Source organism: Arachis hypogaea, chromosome 4, assembly GCF_003086295.3.
Source record: "Arachis hypogaea cultivar Tifrunner chromosome 4, arahy.Tifrunner.gnm2.J5K5, whole genome shotgun sequence".
Lineage (NCBI taxonomy): Eukaryota > Viridiplantae > Streptophyta > Magnoliopsida > Fabales > Fabaceae > Arachis > Arachis hypogaea.
This window is the reverse complement of record NC_092039.1, coordinates 121,047,983-121,071,818: the sequence shown is the minus strand read 5'-3', so window position 1 is coordinate 121,071,818 and position 23,836 is coordinate 121,047,983. Positions and strand designations below refer to the sequence as shown.

Below are 23,836 nucleotides of genomic sequence, written 5' to 3'. Positions count from 1 at the left end.
TTAGGACCGGCTATGTATCACAGATGTAGCATAGACGGAGTTATCTACGTTCTTTCTCAATTAAAAAAAAACTTAATTTTCAAATCTCCAAAGTATTATTACCATACTATTTTATAAAAAAATATTATATTACCATACTAACTAGCTCTCACATTGCGAGTCAATTCAAAATCTTAAAACACCGAATTAATGAGTATTTTATTTTATAAACTTTCACTTTTCTTTATTTTGATCGATGTCATCATATTGAATTTCCTGAAACACCTGTATAATTACTTAAACTCTTCTCATATTTTTATTGTGTGCTTTGAAATGATTAATGCGTGCACTAGTATAATAGCTTGAATTCTTAATTAACAAAAAAAGTTTCAATTTTCACGTAATTTAGGGGGGGCAAATCGATAGCTGAGTTTGAATCCATTCATAGATTGTTTTTCTCTTCTTTGTTGACTAATATGAAAGTAAGCTTTTTTTGGTATTGGACTAATTCTTCTATTAGTGCAACATATGACTCTACTTTTATTCATGCATTAACACAACAAACTTATCTACCTCCTTTGGTAGCCACAAAAACATCACAACACACTTATCTTTAACAAAACACACCAATCTAATTAAATAAAAAAAGATAAGAAAGGGATGCTGAGATGAATCATATAAGTGGAGTTTGCCATTCTTCATTGAGCTGTCCAATTCTGATGATAGGAAACTGGTGATTAGCAAAAGGCAATTTTCCCATCATAAGCTCTTTGGACACTTGATGCATACTTGGTCGAGATTGTGGATTGTGGCTCAAGCAATTCAGTGCCAACTTTATGATCTTCATGATATCACCAACCATTAATTCTTCAGGATGTGGAGGTCTCTGATCTATGACTTCAACCAATAACAAATTGCAACTGATTAATGCTGTTGATGGTGACAACAATGAACTTATCAGATCCCCAGGATGCTTTCCCATAAGAATCTCCAAACAAAGCACTCCAAAGCTATATACATCACATTTCTCTGTCACTTCCATTGTCTGAGCTAGCTCTACATTTAATCATTCAGATTTTCAAGTTATTCATAATAAAGCAATGTATTTATATGCTTAATTATTTTTATAAATTAGTTACCTGGAGCTGCATAGCCAAAGGTTACTGCAAGTGTTGTCCAACTTGATCCAGGTTTCAAGAACTTGGCTGTTCCAAAATCAGATACATGAGCTTCATAGTCTGAATCTAGAAGAACATTCTTGCTTGATATGTCGCGATGAATAATAGGGGGTATGCAATCATGATGCATGTATGACAAAGCATTTGCGACTCCTTTAACCACATTCACCCTCTTTTTCCAATCAAACAGAGTTGCATGTGTTTCATCTCTTAGTACTTGATCCAAGCTTCCACCTTCCAAGAACTTATAAACCAGAAATGAGAACCGCGAGTGCTGGCAAAAACCATACAGCTTTATGATGTTTCGGTGCCTGATTTCTGTCAATGATTGGATCTCATTTTCAAATGATTTCAAGTTGGATGTTTCTGTATGAAGCTTCTTCACAGCAACAACCATACCTGAAGGCAACTCAGCCCTGTAAACAGATCCTTGCCCTCCAATTCCAATGATATATTTGTCATCAAAATTGTTGGTGGCTTCAATGATAGTTTCAAATGCCATTTTCCCATCATGGCTCCATATGGAAAAAAGTTCTTTTGGCTGTGTTTCTTGATTTGTGCCTGTTTTCTTTCTTGCTTTTCTACAAAGAATATATACAGAAATAGCCACCACAAAAAGCACAAGTACTAGTACTCCAAAGAAAAGAAGTAATACCAATAACATGACCTTGTGATTTTTGCTGATAAGATTGCTTGGACATGGCACCAAGCCAGAGACATTACCACACAAGCCTTTGTTATTTTTCAATGATTCAATTGAAGAACTAAGAAAGGCTTTATTGTTTGGAAGAGGGCCTTCTAGTTGATTGTATGATATGTTGACAGAAATCAAGCTTGACATGGCATCAAAGCTTGATGGAACTGTCCCAGAAAGATTGTTGTGTGAAAGGTTCAATAATCGCAATTCCTTCAACTCTCCAAGTACTTTTGGTATTGGTCCATTCAACAAATTGCAGCTAAGATCAAGAGAGTAAAGAGTTTGCAGTGATTGAAAATCAGACGGGATACTTCCCTCTAGTTTGTTGTTGCTCAAATTCAATTCCAACAAGTTGGGTAACTGCACAACTTGTCTTGGTATGTTGCCACTCAATTCATTTCCTGCTAGGTGCAAGATTTGAAGACCATGCAATGATCCTATATCTGATGGAATGTTTCCTGAAAGATGATTGTTGCTGATCTTGAGTTCAAACAGGCTTCTCATATTTCTTATTTCATTTGGAATCTTTCCACTCAAATGATTAGAAGAAAGATGAAGCCTTCCTAGATTGGTAGCCTCAACAATTTGTATTGGTATAGCACCAGAAATATTATTATTGGACATCAACAAGTTCTGAAGATTATGGCTCTTCCCCCAGTTTGGTGAAATTTGACCATAAAATTTGTTGTCACTCAGGTCAATATGCACCAAATTAGGATAAATGCCAAAATCTTGTGATATGTCTCCCTTCAAATGGTTCTGCTCTAACCTTATTCTAACAAGACTTGAGCAGTTCTTTAAGGTACTTGGTACTGGACCAGTGAAATGGTTGTGATCAACATTGAAGAACTTCAATGAACCACCTAAGCAAATGTGAGGTGGCAATTGACCAGTGAGATTATTTGAGGCTACTAGAAAGTCAATCATGTTGGTAATGTTGTTAATTGAGTGTGGAATGGTGCCAGTGAGTTTGTTAAAGGACAGTTCAAGAATGGAGAGCCTTTTCAACTTTCCAATTGAGTCAGGAATATATCCAGAGAGATTGTTTCCTTGGAGATATAAGGATTCCAAGTTGATCAAATTGCCAACAGAGGCAGGAATGTGTCCTGAAAGATTGTTAAAGCGGAGAAAAATCTCAACAAGACTTGTCATGTTTCCAATTGTGGAAGGAATGGATCCGGTGAGGCTATTCGAATCGAGTTGAAGCGAATAGAGATTAGACAAGTTTCCTATGGATGCAGGGATGGATCCAGAAAGTTTATTGCCATCAAGCCATAGCAATGTCAAGTTAGACATGCTCCCAATGGAGGAAGGGATTGTACCATTGAGGGTGTTATTAGAAATTGAAACTTCATGCAAATTGGTCATGTTACTAATTGTAGAAGGGATATTACCAGAGAGAACATTTCCTGACAAATCAAGATACTCAAGATTTGTTAAAATGCCAATTTCATGGGGAATGGAACCAACAAGGTTATTCTCAGCAATACCAAGAAACAAAAGGTTTCTTAGTTTCCCAATCTCAGGAGGAATGTGGCTAGAAAGATTGTTTTCTCCTAAGTCTAGATATGTCAAGTTGGCCAAGTTTTCAATGGAAGAAGGGATAGGTCCACTTAGATGATAACACAATGAAAGATCAAGCTTTTGTAAACTCCTCAATGTCCACAATTCCTTAGGGATAGAACCCTCAAAATGATTTAAAGAAAAGTTCAAAGTGTTGACTTTTGACATGTTTCCAATGTGTGAGGGAATGGTTCCATGGAACAAGTTGTTGTATATGTTTATGGAAATGAGGTTGGGAAATGAAGAGAAGCTAAGACTGTGAAGTGTACCTTTGAGTCCAAAGTTTTCAAGATTGATGGTTGTGATGGATTTTGATTTGTCACATTGAATTCCTTTCCATTTGCATGGACTTGTCCTGTTCTTCCAAGATGATAACATAACTTGGCTTTGCTTCTCAAGGCTGGCCTTCCATTTTAAGAGTGCATTTGCTTCACTTGATGAAGACACTTTTACTATAAACACACAAAGCAATATTAAGACAATAATTTTTCCCGACATAATTGGTGGCATGGTTCAAACTTCAAAGGATAATAAAAGATATATATTCTTATGTTATCTTAGTAGATGGATTATTTTTGTGTTTATATATGGTGGTGAATGATGTAGAATTCGTGTCAATATATATACCGAGTGCATGGCACGTGAATAGTTTACGATTCACTATTGGAAATTCATGCACAAAGGATATCCACATTTATGAACTATTCTTTACTAATAAAGACATGATGGACTTTCTTCACCACATGTGGTAAATACGCCCTTCAGTTCACAACATATTCTCTTTCTTCAAATGTCGTGGCTGCTTCGTTGTTCATAATATACATATCACTTTAGCATTTTTGTATGAATTGAAGAGTGTGCTCATGATGATTTACAAAACAAAGAAGGGTTATATTACGTGTATACTAAAATCAGTCATAAAAAGTCAGTTATTAGTATAAAATATATATTGGAATATAAATACATTATGAAAATAAATTAAATTATACATGTATTTATATACAAATACATTGGTGACTGATTTTAGAGACTAATTTTAGTGTACAAATAACATATCTCAAAAAAAAAATAGAAGATTAAGATCTTAATTTCTTTTTACGAGTTTAAAATAAATAACAGAAATTTGAAAATTTTTTTATATACTTTTATAATTTTATCATTTACCAAAATATTTGAGATAAAATGGTAAATAATAATAAATAGGAATGTAGTCATTTATTGGAATAAAGATGTAAATTAAGTTAAAATTGGTTGAAAATTTTTTTATGTGGAAAATTTTGAAAATGTGGAGTTTGCAGATAAATAAAAATGTCTAAAACTCTTGCTTTCTGAATGTTAAATCTCGGGAAGAATATTTAACGTTTTAAAACCTTCCAAATTTCTTCTAAACTAAACAAGCAAACACACCTTAATTAACTAAACAATCCCAAAAGCAAGTTGCAATGTTTATTTCTATTAAAATACATTCTTTTTATTAATTTTTCTCCTCATGATTTATTTATGTCCAATAAATTTTAAAATTAATATTAATGTATTTTTATTTTTGATGTTAAGAATTTCCGTCAAGTATATATATATATATATATATATATATATATATATATATATATATATATATATATATATATATAGTTTAGTTTTTTCTCCATTTCTTCTCAAATAAAGCCACGTGTTTCACAATTTACATTACCTTGATTTGAGTCTCCATTACTTTGAATTGTCACGCCGTGTAAACAAATGTCATTACTAAGCAGTGGTAGATAATATTAATGTGGATTTTTATGTAAAAGAGATGACACGAATTCAATTATTAGCAAAAGAGAAGAGTTGAAACCATGTGTAATCAACAAAATTGAAAGAGTCAAAGAGTACGTAGGATCTTGTGGTTAGAAATGATATTTCAAAAATAAATAAAAAAATTTTAGGTTATACCACATTATTCTTTTATTAGACTTATGATGGAATTACTACTTATTTTCAAAGTTTAAAATAAATATTTAATTATCTCCAATGTGTGACTCTTAGATGCAAAAATTCAAAATTTTTAGAGACTTTATTATTTGAGTTATAGCTCATTTACTGATGATATTTATTTCTATCTCTTTTATTACGACTTTAATTTGTGTGAGTAATATATAGGTGGCTTTCTTTAATTTGCCTTCACATGCATATTACATACATATGCATGTGCCTGCTTTGTTGAGGGCCATATATTCTAAGTACCTTTTAGACTTTGATCTCTCAAGTCTCAACCTATCTTTAACTTGTCTGCTTTGCGTATTAGTATTCATATGTGACCATGTTGAGTTGGGTTTTTTGAAAGAGAAGGTAGGATAATTGGTATAACTGAATCTAGTCTAAAATTAAAGTTTTTAATGGTGTAGAAAAGAAGAGTTGAATTTATGATCGTTTTTTATATTTTTTAAATTTGAACATTAAAAACATATTTTATAATTTTGTTATTGTTGTGTCTGTGATATCGATAATGGAGGGAATAATTTAATTTTATATCATAACAAATGAAATAAAACAAAATAAAAAAAGAATATAATACATTCATGTATTTTAATTTAATCACTTTGTGTAATGTGATTTACATCTAATAAGTAATATCCACCATAATTATGGTAGACTTTTCACTATCTTTATCAAAGAATACAAACATCAATTTTTTAGAATTCTTCCTAATTCTATCCAGGACGAACTCAAGCTCTTATCAAGTTTGTTTTGGTTAAGTTTACAATCTAAACTCTCAATACTAAATGCTCACTTAACTTAATAAAAAAAACCTCTTAAACTAATGATTACAAAATAGAAATAAAGAGTTTTGACATAATAATTTTTTTTTTCAAAGTTAATTCTCTTTATCTTTTCTTTCAAATAATATTTGTTATATACCCCACACATATATTACCTTTTACCATGAAAAATACAAAAAAAAAGATAAACTAAAAAAATAAATATATAATGTACCTTCATGAAAGAAAAGAAATATGTGATAATTTAAAAGTTATGAAAAAATAAAATTTAATTAATTCTCTTTTTATTTATCATCGAAAAAGTTAATCTGTCAATAAATTTTTGAGTTGGTGAATTTCATTTTTCTGTTACTAATAAATCTGCTATTAATATGCAAGATAAATCTAATCTGACAAAAAATTCAGCGACATTCAGCATTTTTTTATAGTGATGAATTGAACTTTATCTTTGTGAAAGTTTGTTTATGAACTCTAGCCCACAACAACCTACTGTTCCGCGTTCTCACTTTAGCTTGTTTTCAAAAGATAGAAATCTCTAACACACAATATTTGAATTTTAAAATTATTCTCACAAAGAAAATCATCCTAACAGTGCTTTGATAACTTTTATTTTAAAAACTGAAAAATTATCTTTTTTTCACAAACTCTCTTTCCAAGCATGCCCCTGAATTCGTGAAACACATACATTCAATTCAAAATGTAATAATGACCGGAATGAAAATAAAGTAGAAAAGAAAAGTTCATCAGAGCCAATAAACTTCTATAAAGACTAATGAAAGATAAAGGAAATAAAGTTTGTTATTAATGTTGCAATTTGTAAGTGTAAAGAGTATATGAAATTAGTCTCACATAAGAGAAAATAAAAAAAAGTAAAAAAATAAAAAAATTTATTAACTTAATATCTTAAAATTTTAAGTTAGATATAATATATTTTTATCTTATATTTTTTTATTTTGTTCTTTTCTAAAATGATTTTAATAGTCGAAAACTCTCAAGGTCTAACAAAATCTACAATAAAACGTCTGAACTCAAAAGCAAAAAACTTGTATATTTTTTATGTAAGTTTTTTTTTTAATATTTAACTTGAAAGTTAAGAAGTAGAATAACATAAAAAAATAAAGATGTACCAAAATAAAGTTGATGTAAGTATCTCATTATTGTGGTATGATAATTTATTGCATGCTTTCGCTTTAGACATGAAAAGTATTTTATAGTTAGTTGTTTGTCCTTACATGAAAAACATCTCACTTATGAACATTATATGGACTGTATGTAGATACTATATGGAACACAATACATGAAAAAGCCTAAATGATAATTTGAGAAAAAATTAGCTATAAAATTTTTAAAATACATTATAAATGCGTTTTAGAAACATTCACTAGTTCCTTGTAAAAGTTCTTTGAGGAAATTCCTTAAGACATATGGTGATGAAAACATATATATATTATGACCCCCCAAAATAAAAGGGTTAGTTACGCACGAAGAGGAAAGGAAAAATTGTCAATTAAATTATAAATTACTTTTTTTTTTAAATTTAAGTAAATATAAAAGAATATATATATATATATATGATTATATTTTTAATATATTTTTCATACGGATTTTTTTTTAGATTTATGTGATATTTTGTATATTATGTCATGAAACATTTTTTTTTTAAATTCGAGCTGATAAAAAGAGACAAATAAATGATTATATCTCTAACAAAAATTATATAATAATAAATCTTCATACAAGAAAAATAAAATTTTAATGTAACTAAAAGAATGAAAATCAAATATTTATTCCTTTTTTCAAGACAAAGATATATAAGTCCTGTTAAATTATTTGAGTAGTTGAGACAGCACTCAGTGCACAAATAGTGAAATAAAAAATTTGTGCTTTTTCTGTCTTTGCCTTTTACTAGAAAGATAAAAAAAATTAATTATTACAGAAAATGTTCAAAAATATTTTTGATGATTATTAGTAGTTAAAGAAAGTCGTTTACGTATATCTCTTGATTATATAAAATAATCATCTAGAAATTTTTTTTTTTGACAAACTCTTATTGGTACCAGGTAATATAATTATCAAGGGTGAAAGATAAGTGCGACAAGAAGAGGCCAGGTAATGTAAAAAAAAAAAAATACCTCTTTTGTTGTAATTGCTTTCGAGTATTTTTTTGAGAATTAATACCTTTGAAAATATATTTATCATTTTTATAATGGGTAAAAATTCACATGAGTTCTTGACGCGAGGATTTATACCAGTTTGGAATTTAATAAAATAATTTTGTTGTAAGCATAGTCTAAATCGATAATTGATCCTTAAATTAATAAAGTTTAATTTTGTTTGTCACGAATGTAAAATAATCAAGAGTATTAGATCTCGGGTCGTCTCTCAAAAAAATTGCAGTGAGGTGTGTACATTATTGATTATAGCATCCAAGGAGTGGTTTGCAAATAAGGAGGCAAGAATATAAATGACACGAAAAATAAAGCAAACAACTAAATGAAGCAAGTAATAAAGAAAGACATTCATGGCAATGATTGAGAATTTAGGCTTTCTATCCTAGTCATTAGTTATCATATAATGATTAATAAGAGCTAATCTTATTTAGTCATCTCCAACATTGGAAGAAGGTATAATGTTATCTTCACACAAGAGAAAGTCAAATAAGATTAGTTAATCTCAATCCAAAAGTCTTAATCAACTTACTAATTGGATTAGCAAAAGATTAAAGTCAATGGAAATAATATTAACTAATAACTCTAGATCACCAATCTAAATTGGTTATCAATGACTCAAGATTGCCTAATTTCTCTTCCCAAGTCAAGAATACAAAAAAGCTACTCTAACATCGAACCAAGCATTTTGTCAAACATTTGAAAGGCATAAAAAGAAAGCATGATAAAATTGCAAGAAATATAAATTCTACAACTACCCAATGCAAGAAATTAACAATAACAACTCAAATCAACAATAAAAGAACATCAAACATCAAATTGCATTAAAGAAAGATGAAATCAACAACAGTGCTCATAAACATAAAAAAGGCTCAAAGCGGGAATCAACAAGAAAACTAAGGAGAACAAAGATATAAGAACAAAAAATTGTAAAGAAAATAAGATGAAAGCAAGAATTCAACCTTAGATTTAAGATGCAATTAACCTAAAACCCTAATTCTAGAGAGAAGATGGAGTTTCTCTCTCTAAAAAACTACCCTACATGATTTCTAACCTAATCTAATTGGTCTCCCTTGACTCATCTTGAATTCTACATGAAATAGCCTTAGAAATGAGTTGGATTTGGATCTGGAAAGCTCAGAAATTACCCCAGCGTTTTCACTTTAATGAGGTCACGTGCTGATTGTGACGCATACGCATGGGTCACATGTACGCGTCATCTGGCTTTTTCTTTCTCACGGGTACGTGTCATGTCACGTGTACGCGTCACCTGGACGACCTCCTCTTCACGCGTGCGCGTCGCTTTAAGCACTCCAAATCCTTATTTTTCCATGAATTCTCTACTTTGCATGCTTTTCTCTTCATTCTTTCCATCCAATACTTACCTTATGAATCTAAAATCACTCAACAAACATATCAAGATATCGAATGAAATGGAAGTGAATTAAATTTAGATATTTCACTACAAAAAAAGAAGTATAAAATGGCATTAATATTATGGCAGTTGTATGAAAATGTCGTAATATCCATTAATTAAGGCAGTTTATATGATGGCAGTATTCCATCTCTTTTTCAATTGTGGTTGCCAGTAGGGGTGGCAAACGGGCCTAAACCCGCCGGGCCGGCCCGCGTAACCCGCCAAAAAAGGCGGGCTGGGCTGGAAAATCGGGACCGCCGAAAAGCAAAAGCCCGCCTAACCCGCACCGCTTAAACCGCTGGTTTTGGCGGGCTTTGGCGGGGCGGGGCGGGCTTCCCCGCCGGGCTAAGGTTTTTATTAGTGAGGGGGTATTTTTGCAATTTTTTTGCCAAAACTTAACTTCCCCCAACCTAACTTACAAGAGTATGAAGATAAAAATTGAGTGTTTTGAATTATGTTTATGTTATTTTAGAGACAATATTTATAATTATGTTTTGGATTATATTTATTTTGCTTTGGAGAGAATATTTATACTTATATTTTGAATGAAAATTTGGTTTATAATTATATTTATTAGATATTTATAATTACAAAGACTTTAATGTTTGTGAATATAAAAAATATAATTTTTTATGCCATTAGAAATTATAAATTTATTAATATGATTGTAAAATTATATAATTACTTAGTAGTTAATAGTAAAAAAAAAAGAGGAGCTTTGGCGGGCTTAGCCCGCTAGCCCGCCAGCCCGCAGTTAGGCGGGGCGGGCTAGGATTCTAGGACCGCCTCACTAGGCGGGGCGGGGCGGGCCAGCCCGCCAAAGGGCGGGCTTCTAGCGGGGCGGGGCGGGCTTCCCCGCTTGCCACCCCTAGTTGCCGGTGATTCTGGTTTGAAACCGCTTTGTAATCATACTATTAAAAAGAGAAAGGAAGTCCCAACTTCTCAGATCTAAAATTCCATCCCAAGACGCAAAGTTCCACCGAGTTTGCTGTCGCAGAAATGGCATTTTTGGTCCTTTAATTTGAGCTTTTCCTCCTTCGTCAAGATTTTCTCCATATATACGAGCTTCTCCTCCTTCCTCGAGCTTTTGCTCTGCTATCTTCTCCTTATCCATTAACGTGCTTTTGCCTCCTCTATTTCTCAATTTGCGTTCTAACTTCTCACTTTTAGATTTGTAACTAAATTCACATCCTCTTATTCTAATTACTTGAATGATTGTTATATACAATATGCTAATTATTCTAATTACATCCCCTCTCAATAATATTTTTTATTTCGATTTTGTATTCACTCTTAATTATTTTTTCTAGCATTTCATCTTTTATGAGGCTTTGATAATTGACTCGATGCTCTTTATTGCTTATTTCTTTCTAATAATTTCATGAAAATTTTATTTCGATTCATTTCTTATAATTTGCTGTTATCAAATTACCGAATTTAGAGTTTTTCTCTTCTTAATTTTGATTTTGGTTCCATCAAATTTTGATTTTGGTCCACTCCTTGCTATTGTTAATTTTGTGATTGTTTATTACTACTTAATTGTTAATTTTAGTTTTGGTTTGATCGAATTTTAATTTTCTTACTGATGAAGAAGTACATAAAGCAGAACAATGACTGCGAAGTTGGGCTATTGAGACGAGCTTGCTTTGCATGATGTGATCTGACGTAACATCTAAGACTGCAAATACCAAAAAAAATAAACATCTAAAAATACACGTCTGCATCCTCCATCGAAGTTCGTTCACGTGCTGTTTTGAGTTGCCACAGAGAGAGAGAGAGAGAGTTAACTATTACAGGGAGAAGAAAATGGATCGGCATAACATTGTAGAAGATTCAAACCCTAATGTTAAAAAGGTTGAAGTTATCCTCAAGACTATTGGACCCGCTCGTCCCTCTCACCTTCTCGTTCCATCTTCCATCAAGGTACAACAGTCTTCTCACTTCAATTTCAAATTTCTAGGGCTTTTTTCTCGTAATGTTTGTTGTCAAATACGCATGATTGTAGGGAGAATTATACTTTTTGTTTTAATGATTGTGTGTGAACTGTGAAATTCCGAGGATTATGACTATAGACATGCACAATACACAAGTGGTTTAAGTTAATTTGGAAAAAAATTTAAAAAAAAAATGATGTTCGTTTGAAGTAGGATTTGGGAAGTGGCTGCTATATGATATGATATTATATGATACGAGATGGCTTTTTTGGTGTTTAATCTTAATTTTCAAAATTTTTTCTATTTTTTTGCTGGAATATCTATCTATTCTTAATTTTTTTTTTATCTTTTTTGCTGGGGCATCTATCTATTTTTAATATTATCTTTTTGGCTCCTTTGGTGTTTAATATTATATAATATTTTTTACTTGGCACAACTTTAGAATTAACCACTCAATTCTTGCCAAATTAACTATTATTTCAAGTCAACAAAAAATTAAAATATACAAATAAAAAATTATAAAATAGAATCCAATAAATTTATAACCTCCAAATATATTGAATTCATATTCTTATATTTATTATATCTTACCGTTATAAACAATACAATAAATTTATAACCGCAACAATTAATTTATAAATTAAAAGTTTAAAAAATAAAAATTATATTTTATTATTATAATTATGTTTATTATAATCATTTTAATTTTTGCTAACGAGTTATACCTCAAATGGCATAGTCTCCCATATTGGTCGCGAATTCAAGTCTCTATATTTTTGGTAAAAAAAAATTTAATCATTTTAATTTTTAGAAGTAACAATAGGTACAAAGAACTATTATTGTAGTTTTTACTTATTATTAAAAATAAATTCTATTTTATTTTACCAATATAAATTTTGAAAAGAATATTTGAAAACTAAAAAAAAATTATTAAAAGAGTATCAAAACAAAACAAAAAAAATATATGATATTAGATATACATTTTCATATTAGATACATTCGTAGTATATAAGATGCATCATGCATGCATGTTTACCTCAAAACACTAATTAACTATTTTCTTTTTTTTACTAAAAATGTTTAACTTTTAACTTTTGTTGCGTATATTTGTACATATAAGATACATCATGCATGGATACAAATCTAAATATATAATTATTACAATAATTATGTTGACCGCAACTCCATAAGTTTAGGTCATTAACTACGTCAATTGCATTGCCAACTTTAGAATAATTATTATTTGGCACAACTTTAGAATCAACCACTCAATTCTTGCCAAATCGACTATTATTTTTAAATTAGTAAAAAAAAATATACAAATAAAAAACTAAAAAATAGAATCCAATAAATTTGTAACCTCCAAATACATTAAATTCATATTCATATATTTATTATATCTTACCATTATAAATAATACAATAAATTTATAACCGCAACAATTAATTTATTAATTTTTATAAATAACTCACTAAAGGTAATAAACATCCATATTACAAATATCATAATAATATTATTAATCATAATAAATTTTATGTTATAAGTATTTAAATTCCATACCATTGAAACTACATATATAAGTCTCTTATCACTATTCCTTCACATAACATCAAATTTAGCACAAAAAAATTATTTTCGAACTGCACATCTTAAACTTATTCAATAGAGCATCATTCTTTCAGAGCAGAACGATTAGAAATCGAATAACTATCCAAGATCTAATGGCCATGCAATGAGAATCTGATGATCATGTATGACAAAAAAAAATCACAACATGCATCATACATTCATACTTACTCAAATACCATATACCTAATGATAACATAAATTAAATATTGGAATAGGAAAAGATCTTCACAATTTTAGCAACTATAAACGAAATTGATGACAAATTAGGATAGAACTATGTTAAATGTAAAAAGTGTCAGAAGAAAGCATATAAAAAAAAGAAACAACTACATTTGTGGCACATGTAATCAAACAACACAATATCCAACAATAAGGTAACTCTATATACTTTTCATAATCTTATCTATCAAATTATTAGTTGCTAGCCCAATACTTATTTTAGGTTCAGAATTCAATTAAAGGTTTTAGATCAAAGTGTTACAACAACTTTTGTACTATTTGATGACGACGCAAAAAATTTATTGGGCACAACTGCTTCAAATCTAATGACATTTCAGAAAAATAATGATATTGAAGTACCACCCCATCAAGAGATTAAGGAGAAAGAAAACTATACAAATTCAAGACACATCTTCGAAAAAATAACATACATATAAAGATGGAACCAAATAACACATTAAAAAGTGCATCAAACTCAACAATTCATAAAGAACATATCTTCGCAAGAACCTACGACAAAAAGAAGAAAACACCAACTCTAACAACCAACAAAAAAAAGGAGGATGAGCGCCACATAAGATGACTAAGTCCATCAACTAAAACAAATGCAAAAATCAAACCACCAAATAAAAATGTCACTTTATACAACTCCAACATCCAAATTTTTTGTACAGTGGCTAAGAGAAGGGGGTTGAATCTTAGCCCCCTTTTTGCTTGATTACACTTTCTGGTCTTTGAGGAGAGTTTTCTGTTTTTGTCTCGTCCCTAGCCACGAGACTTTTATTTTTGTCTCATCACTTGGCACGAGATATTTTTGGTTTTAGCTCCTGTGCAGCAGAAACAAAAATGGAGTAGTAGAGAGAGAAAATTACACCCAGATATATCCTGGTTCAGCTGTTAAGTGCAATGCAGCCTACATCTAGTCTCCATCACAACAATGATGGAATTTCACTATAATCATCCAAATTACAAACTGTAAAGTGCTAACCCAACTTACAAGGAGATTCCCACAGAATCATGAAACACAACATAGACGTACAAAGGAACTCTAAGGACATCTATGACTTTTTCTTTTAATTTTGCACTCTCTGCCTTTTTTCTCTCTATGGCTTTTTCATACAAACCTCACTTGTTTGCCTTTTTCCATGAGACTCAAGACATGACAAAATTAAACAGAAAAATTACAAAATAGAATACATTGAAGGAGAAGAAAATCTGTAAGCTTAGGTAGCTATGAGACTTCTGTGCCTTGCACTCTCACTGCTTACTTCTAACTTCTTGAATCAAACCGTGACTGTTCACCCCTTTTATAGAGAGGAGAAGCCTTCACAGTTGAAACCAAAACCAAGCTTAACTTCTTTTCCTTCCACATAACCGGTTTGGCCAAAGAGAGAGAAGAGGTAACCCATGCAAAACCTAACATGCAAATACCTCTAGTTCTTCCTTGGTCATCACTCGTCATCAATCCGAGCGCTCCATCCTTGGCTTGCTCTCTAAGATGGATTTCTGGCCCTTGATGCTTCATGATGATGATGATTCATCTGCTCCAATCTTTGCCTCTTCCATCACTTCGCCACTCTAGCTACTTCCTATGGTGGTTGAGCAGAATCAGAGACAAGCCATCCTCCAAGGATCTCCTTCCTGCTGGCCGAATCTCCTTCTTTCTTTTTGGGTATGAGGAGCTCGAGATTACCTCACTAAATCTTACCATTTTTGGTGAAAATCTCAGCCACTGCATACTTTTATTTTGTTATGTTTTCTTGTCATCATCATGATGGTCTTGAGACGTGCTTTTCTTTCCTTTTGGTAGCTTAAAGTAGCTTCCATAGCTTCCTGGATATTGACGGAAGGAAAAAAAGAAATGAGAGAGAAGATGGAGTTTGAAAGGAAAGCAATTAAATGAAATAAAATAAATTAAATGTAATGAGTTGCTTTTCCTCTATACTGAGTAGCGTGCATCTTCAATGCAATCAATCATGTCATTCACACTTTCTCTCTCATAGTTTCCATGCATGTATTCAATTTACTTTAGTGAAAATTTGAATTTCACTAAAAGTGGATTCCGTTGGAAGCTTGTAACATGTTTAAGGGAATGGGTTTTAGTTAAAGAAGTGCATTGTGCCCATTTTCTTTTGATTTCGCACCAAGCAAGTTTTGGTCTTGTACCATGACTTTTAATTTGGGCTTGTATCACAGTTGCTGGCCCAATTAACTACACATTGTTTCAGCCACTATGATCATTTTAACATCAAGGCTGAAAGTTTATAAGCATATTTGGGCTTGCACCAGAATTTTATTTTCGACCCAATTAAACACCTGCATAGCAAAATTATTAATCAACACATGTTATATGAAAATCATAATTAATAATTTTGCAATCAATCATTTCAATAATGTTTGTTCATCATCAAAATAAATTTGAGTTTTCCAAACTCATCAATCTCCCCTTGATGACAAACATTATTAAAATTGAAATAGAAAGAAATTTAAAGATTGAGTAAAGAATACTCCCTTTGAATTTGAATTTCTCTCCTTTTCTAATTGTCACATAGCTCCCCCTTAATATATGCTGTTTTTACCAAGGGAAGCACTAACCTGTAACAATTTTTTAATCAAGTTTAAAGTAACAATGTTATTCAACATATTAATTTTGAAATGTTGAATGCTTGATTTATGAGAAGAATTGGATGATAATCAAAACTCATTTGTTATCAATAATTTGATTTTCTGCTCAAACTTACCATAATCAATCAAAATCTGTTTTTGACAAAAGACTTGCTGTTCAAAGTAGGTAAAAAATATTTTCCAATAAATCAGAGCAATCTTGGTAGGAAAAATATTTTTCAAGCATGATATAATCTTTCCAAACACAGCAACTTTCATCATTACGAACTAAAGGAACTGCCAAAAATAAATCCAACATAAATCATTTTATCAAGGTAAGTCAAATGTATTATGAACATAGTAACACATTTTACCAAGATAAACATCAAATAATGGCAGCCATGATATCAAAGACAAATGCATCACAGTTATAATCAACCATGCATTATCAAACATCAAGTGTATCATTTTAACAGGGGTGATCATGAATTCTCAAGGAGAATTTCATCCCCTGTTTTTCAGTTTCAATTTTCAGCCCTTATTCTCCCCCTTTTGTCATCAAAGGAGCTCCTGCAAAACAGATCTTGACAAAAAAAACAGAATATGTCAAATATAACCCGAAAAGTGTCAGAGTATCACAAGGTTATGGTACTAACAGTATCCGACCTAACAAAACATAGTATCAAATTGAGCTTAACAGTGCCAATATCAAAGAAAACAGTAATTAATCATCAGAAAGATTAAAATCAGAATCTTCAGCCCCTTCATCGCTATCTATGCCCAGATCCTTCTCTAAATTTTTCAGCATTAGACCCACTTTATCTTTACATCTCCCCCAAGCCATTTCATTCTCATAGGCTAGCTTGCGAGTCACCCTATGAGATTGCACCATTAGCTCAGACATATTGGAGAATTCAGTGAGAATTTCTCTCATTGATTCGGTTGCTTTGGAGGATTCAGGCTGATTTTCAAAGTCGCTATCCGTTGGCATTGATTTCTTACCCTTGGTTCCTTTAGTAGCTCCGCCTCCTTTGATCATAGAGACTTTGTTCTCTACATCCTCATTTGTGAAATCTACCTTAAAGTACTCAAAAATACACGTGAGAAACATTCCATAAGGTAAATTACCCTTCTTGGTACTTTTTACAGATTCCCACATATGTCTAATCATGAGGTAGGCAAATGAAATAAGAGATAAAGTAACAAGAGCAAATAAGATGAGAGAATCAGATACTGTTACCCTATTGTGAGAACCTCTCTGTGGAGTCAAGATATGAGTTATGATTCGGTGCAGTAGTGAGTTGGTTGGTCCAAGGGCTTTGTGAGTAGGGATAGTTCCGTCTAGTCCAGACATATTTGCACAGATATGAGGAAGAACCTGCTTGTATGTAAACCCAACATGTGAGTCCCATTTGTTAGACATGTAAACTCTTGGTCCTTCATCTGTGTAACCAAGTGCAGCGCCGATGGTCTCAGTGTTCAGGGTGATGTGCACACGTTTCACATATGAGTGGAGACTACCATCAATCAGACGTAGATTAGCATAAAACTGCCTTACCAACCCTGAGTAAACCATTTTGTGAATGAGGAGCAGTGAGGACCATTTGAGATTTTTAAACAGAGGATGCAAATTGATCCCTTTGGCAGCCAGAGAATCAAGGTTCACCAAGTATGAGAGACACAGATGCCTCTTTTCCAAGACTTCTTGGTGGAATTCATAGAATGCACATGTAGTGAATCTTGATGGATCATAGTGTGAGTGTGGCTTGTGAAATTTGTTCTTGAATTCTAATGATTCAAGGTTTGCGGGTTCCCTTGTCTCATGCAACACGAAACCTTTGGTCTTCTGAGAGCTCTTTCTGGGAGTGGCTTTCTTTGATGAAGAAGGTGGCGGTGATGGAATCGGCGAGGTATGCGATTCTTCCTCTTGTTCAACGCTGAGTTCTTTATTCTTTTCACTTTTCCTCCTTCCAGAGGATTTCTGCACTATGACCTTGCGCCTCATGGATTCGGGTTGCTGGATGGGAGGTGAGGGAAAAGATGAAGAAGTGGAGTGAATATGGATGTGAGTGTGAGTTTGGGGAGTGGAGGGTTTTTGAGAGAGCTGAATTTCTTTCACTCTTCCTTGGTACAGTTTTCTTTTTCATTATGTGAAGAAGATGAATGGGGATGGAGGTTGAAGAGAAGGCCGAAGGGTGAGGTAAGTGGAGGGAGGTTAGAGAGGCATTAAATACTGATTGGAGAGAGATAGTGGAGATGTTAAGGACCATTATGGCGCGGTTATTAACCAAGAGGTTTCTCTTTTATTTGAAATTAATTGAAAGGTGGTTTCCTAGAATCAAGGGATTAAGTGGAGAGAAAGATTTGATTTGACAATAACCACTTCCAATAAGATTTGATAAGACAACAAAGAGAGATTTTGATCTTCATAGAGGAAAACTAACAAAACGGTCAGAGTGGGGTCAAGGAAATTTTGTGTGGCCCACTAGAATTAAAGTCTGCGCAGCCTCCCCCTTGATCACATCCCTTCCATCATTCTTGTTTTTATCTCGTCCATTCCTACGAGACAAAACTAGGCAGAATCAGAATTTCACAAATTATCAATAGAAACAAGATCAATCATTCCCAAACTTTTTCTTAATGAATAAAATCTGTCTTCACAGAGGGGTTTTGTAAATATGTCAGCAAGTTGATCTTCAGATTTTACAAATTGAATATCAATAGTACCCTTTTGCACATGTTCTCAATAGAGGGTTGAATCTTAGCCCCCTTTTTGCTTGATTACACTTTCTGGTCCTTGAGGAGACTTTTCTATTTTTATCTCGTCCCTAGCCACGAGACTTTTATTTTTGTCTCGTCACTTGGCACGAGATATTTTTGGTTTTAACTCCTGTGCAGCAGAAACAGAAATGGAGTAGTAGAGAGAGAAAATTACACCCAGATATATCCTGGTTCAGCTGCTAAGTGCAATGCAGCCTACATCCAGTCTCCATCACAACAATGATGGAATTTCACTATAATCATCCAGATTACAAACTGTAAAGTGCTAACCCAACTTACAAGGAGATTCCCATAGAATCATGAAACACAACATAGACGTACAAAGGAACTCTAAGGACATCTATGGCTTTTTCTTTTAATTTTGCACTCTCTGCCTTTTTTCGCTCTATGGCTTTTTCATACAAACCTCACTTGTTTGCCTTTTTCCATGAGACTCAAGACATGACAAAATTAAACAGAAAAATTACAAAATAGAATACATTGAAGGAGAAGAAAATCTGTAAGCTTAGGTAGCTATGAGACTTTTGTGTCTTGCACTCTCACTGCTTACTTCTAACTCCTTGAATCAAACCGTGACTGTTCACCCCTTTTATAGAGAGGAGAAGCCTTCACAGTTGAAACCAAAACCAAGCTTAACTTCTTTTCCTTCCACATAACCGGTTTGGCCAAAGAGAGAGAAGAGGTAACCATGCAAAACCTAACATGCAAATACTTATAGTTCTTCCTTGGTCATCACTCTTCATCAATCCGAGCGCTCCATTCTTGGCTTGCTCTCCAAGATGGATTTCTGGCCCTTGATGCTTCATGATGATGATGACTTCATCTGCTCCAATCTCTGCCTCTTCCATCACTTCGCCACTCTAGCTACTTCCTGTGGTGGTTGAGCAGAATCAGAGACAAGCCATCCTCTAATGATCTCCTCCTTGCTGGCCGAATCTCCTTCTTTCTTTTTGGGTATGAGGAGCTCGAGATTACCTCACCAAATCTTACCATTTTTGGTGAAAATCTCAACCACTGCATACTTTTATTTTGTTATGTTTTCTTGCCATCATCATGATGGTCTTGAGACGTGCTTTTCTTTTCTTTTGGTAGCTTAAAATAGCTTCCATGGCTTCCTGGATATTGACCGAAGGAAAGAAAGAAATGAGGGAGAAGATGGAGTTTGAAAGGAAAGCAATTAAATGAAATAGAATAAATTAAATGTAATGAGTTGCTTTTCCTCTATACTGAGTAACGTGCATCTTCAATGCAATCAATCATGTCATTCACACTTTCTCTCTCATAGTTTCCATGCATGAATTCAATTTACTTTAGTGAAAATTTGAATTTCACTAAAAGTGGATTCCGTTGGAAGCTTGTAACATGTTTAAGGGAATGGGTTTTAGTTAAAGAAGTGTATTGTGCCCATTTTCTTTTGATTTCGGACCAAGCAAGTTTTGGTCTTGTACCAAGACTTTTAATTTGGGCTTGTATCACAGTTGCTGGCCCAATTAACAACACATTGTTTTAGCCACTATGATCATTTTAACATCAAGGCTGAAAGTTTATAAGCATATCGGGCTTGCACCAGAATTTTATTTTCGACCCAATTAAACACCTGCATAGCAAAATTATTAATCAACACATATTATATGAAATCATAAATTAATAATTTTGCAATCAATCATTTCAATAATGTTTGTTTATCATCAAAATAAATCTGAGTTTTCCAAACTCATCACAAATTATTTAAAATAAAACACCTTTTAAATTTAAATTCAATTTACACATATTTAATATTTCTACAAAATATAACAATTTTTAATATTTATTATATATTATCATTAATTTATTTTCCCGCGCATCGCGCGGATCTCGTTCTAGTTGTAAACTAAACATAGGAGAGTAATCACATGTCTAGTGGGCTACAACAGGAATAGTGTAGATGGCCAAAAAAAAAAAAATTGGCAGATGAACACTAACAGGTATTAATACTTAATAGTTAGGGACATGGTTAGCTGAAGTTGCAGCATATATTCCAGAATTCAGAATGCGTGTGTGTGAAAATATGAATTCTCCACCAGAAATTATAGCTGAAGAAAATGATATCAAAGTGCGTTTATGGCATTGGCACCGTGATTAAAAGTTGTGCCAATTGCTTTGCAAGTCTGCTTGAGTTCCTGACTACAGAGAAAAGCCTTTGGCTTTCATTCATTCAATAGCCAGCAAATTCTGGAGCTTTCGGGATTAAAATATCCTACAGTTTTACTGTAAATCCCTAAATTGTTTTACTAAACTATTTCACTAGTATTAGTAATTTTGAATTTTGAGCTAATAATGGGAATCTATCTTGCATTGTTTCTTCTTAAGTTCTCTCTCTGCTTCTTGAGTTCTCTCTGCTGTCTATAAGATGCATACTAAGCAATTAGAGTTAGTAAACCATATTCAATTCTTAAAAGCATTTAGTAATAATGCACTTTATGTGTTTGTTATTTTGCTTCTTAGAAATTGGAATCATTTAAATATATTTTGTTGTCCAGTTGTTGCAGCTGAATCTTTAGCTCTGACCCTGCAAGTGTCTTGCAATTTAAAAGATTCAAAAGAACTTCTTGAAAGGTTATTCCAATATTATTAATTTGTTATATCCTTGGATTTAACTTTCGCTATATCTGGAATTCTGTTATATTTCAACCTGCAGATGTCTAAATGCGCGGAAAGTCTTACTTCCTAATGACCATATTCAGGTTTGTTGTTCCCTGACAAGTAGTTTACTAGCTTCCACTTTCCATTCTATTTAACTTTCAAATTCCTCCAAAATTTCTGGCAATAAACTGATGCATACACAAAGATACTGTTTTATTGCATCTATGCTTGCAACGAATATGCTGGCTAAGAGTAAAAATAATTCCATGATTTTTTTGTCTACTCATTTTCAGATTGGTGCAAACCTACTTCGTCTAGCACAGGTCGCTATGCTTGATAGCAGCCAACATAAAAAATTTGATGTCAAGAAAGTTAAAGCCGAGCTTGATATCGCAAAGGATCATGTACATAATTCAATAAGGTTTCTATCAGTTTGTTACACCTAAACCTGTAGTAGTTACTTTTGAATATCAAAACAAAATCAAATTATCTTAGGCTTGTTTCTTTTTCTAATTCCAATTATCCTTTCTTTGTTGCTATGCAGTTTTAATGATAATTCCAATTAATTTGATACGTGAACGTGACTATTAATTATAGATGTTAGATAGTTGCTCCTTTAATGACTGCGTATAATTGCATCTTGATTTTGACCTTGTACTTCATTTCATCCTTGTGCACCATTGCCTTGAGGAAATTATTATCAAAGCCTCTATTTTAGCTTCTCTTTGGAACAAAATTACCAAATGCCTAAGCTTTGGGAATTTAGTAGTGATTATGTACAATAATCTAAATTTGTGAAAGTAATTGTTAGAGTGTATTAAAAACCTAGTCAACCATTGGAGTCAATCTAAGTGAAGACATTTAGAATTAAAAATTATGTTATATTTTATACTGATAAATTTGGAAAACTTTAAATTAATATTTGTGATGACTAAACATTATTAAAAATAATTAATTACAAAATTATTAATCTGATTTTTATTTAACATATATTGATTAAATAATTTTGTTGCAGGTTTTAATATTGGGCCGAAAAATAAATTTCTGGTGCAAGCCCAATTACATTCAGCCTTTAGTTTTGATAATATATGATGAATATGGCTAAATTGATTCTTTATGTTACTTGGGCCAAATTTAATCTATTAAGGTTACAAGTCCAAGTTGAAAATGCTTTCCTATTTGCTTTATGCATGTTCCAAAAAATTTATCAGGAAAACAAATGTTACTATTGGGCCAGAATTAAATGATTGAAACAACTAAGCCCAATCTAATTCCTCATGCATGATCCGAAACAAGTGGAAGAAAGAAAACAAAATTGCTTTCAACGGATCCAAAAATTCAAACTTGTGTTGGATTTCAAATTACATTCAACTATCATTTATTGCATGGGAACTATGAGAGAGAAATTGACAAATTGATTTGATTGCAAGCACCAAGGCTACACGCTTGTCAGCAAAGAAAAAGGGAAATTGTTTCACTTTTATTCTCTATCTTTTGTTTCATTAACCACTATTCATAATTTCTCTTTCCTCTCTCTCATCCATCTCTTTCTCTTCTTCGGTCATTAACCAGGAAACCATGAAAGCAAAATGGAGCTACCGAGGTGGACGAAGAACACTCTACAAGACCATCACAATGATGGCAAGAAATCATACTAAAATAAAAATGAGTTGTGGCTGAGATTTTCACCAAATATGGTTAGATTTGGTGAGGTAATCTTGAGCTCTTCATGCTCAAAAAGGAAGAAGAAGATTCGGCCAGCAAGGTGAGATTCTTGGAGGCATGGCTTGTCTCTGATTCTGTTCAACCACCACAGAAAGTAGCTAGAGTGGCGAAGTGATGGAAGAGGCAGAGATTAGAGCAGATGAAGCCATCATTATCATGAAGCATCAAGGGTCAGAAATCCATATTGGAGAGCAAGCCAAGGATCGAGTGCTCGGATTGATGAAGAGTGATGACCAAGGAAGGGCTAGAGGTATTTGCATGAGTTATCTCTTCTCTCTCTGTGGCCGAACCGGTTTTGTTTTGGAGGAAAAGAAGTTAAGCTCGGTTTTGTGTTTCAACTGTGAAGGCTTCACTTCTCTATAAAAGGAGTGAACATTCATGGTTTGAAGCATGGAGAAAATTTGAGAGTACAAGGCACAGAGTTCTCAGAGCTACCTGAGCTAATAGTTTTCTCTTCTCCTTCAATGTATTCTGTTTAGTATTTTTCTGTTTAATTTTGTCATGTCTTGAGTCTCATGGAAAAAGGAAAACAGTGAGGTTTGTATGAAAAAGCCATAGAGC

The 23,836-nt window shown here is 32.5% G+C and overlaps 1 protein-coding gene and 1 long non-coding RNA gene across 2 annotated transcripts; one reads left to right on the top strand and one right to left on the bottom strand.

Annotated features, from left to right (window-relative positions):
* Positions 1-512: 512 nt before the first annotated feature.
* Positions 513-3,954, bottom strand: LOC112797681 (uncharacterized). The gene is made up of 2 exons (XM_029297640.2): positions 1,119-3,954; positions 513-1,035 (listed from the first exon to the last, which is right to left on the bottom strand). The coding sequence occupies exons 1-2, from the start codon at positions 3,925-3,927 to the stop codon at positions 653-655; spliced, it is 3,192 nt and encodes a 1,063-aa protein (XP_029153473.2). The 5' UTR covers positions 3,928-3,954; the 3' UTR covers positions 513-652.
* A 16,875-nt stretch (positions 3,955-20,829) lies between these two features.
* LOC112794455 (uncharacterized) lies at positions 20,830-22,123 on the top strand. The gene is made up of 4 exons (XR_003198879.2): positions 20,830-21,177; positions 21,448-21,523; positions 21,606-21,651; positions 21,844-22,123. It is a non-coding gene; the product is annotated as an uncharacterized lncRNA (long non-coding RNA).
* Positions 22,124-23,836: the final 1,713 nt, after the last annotated feature.

Coding starts and splice junctions, on each gene's coding strand:
- LOC112797681 (XM_029297640.2), bottom strand. CDS start 3,927: ATGCCACCAATTATGTCGGGAAAAATTATTGTCTTAATATTGCTTTGT. Junction 1,036..1,118: donor CTTTGGCTATGCAGCTCCAG/GTAACTAATTTA, acceptor GATTAAATGTAG/AGCTAGCTCAGACAATGGAA.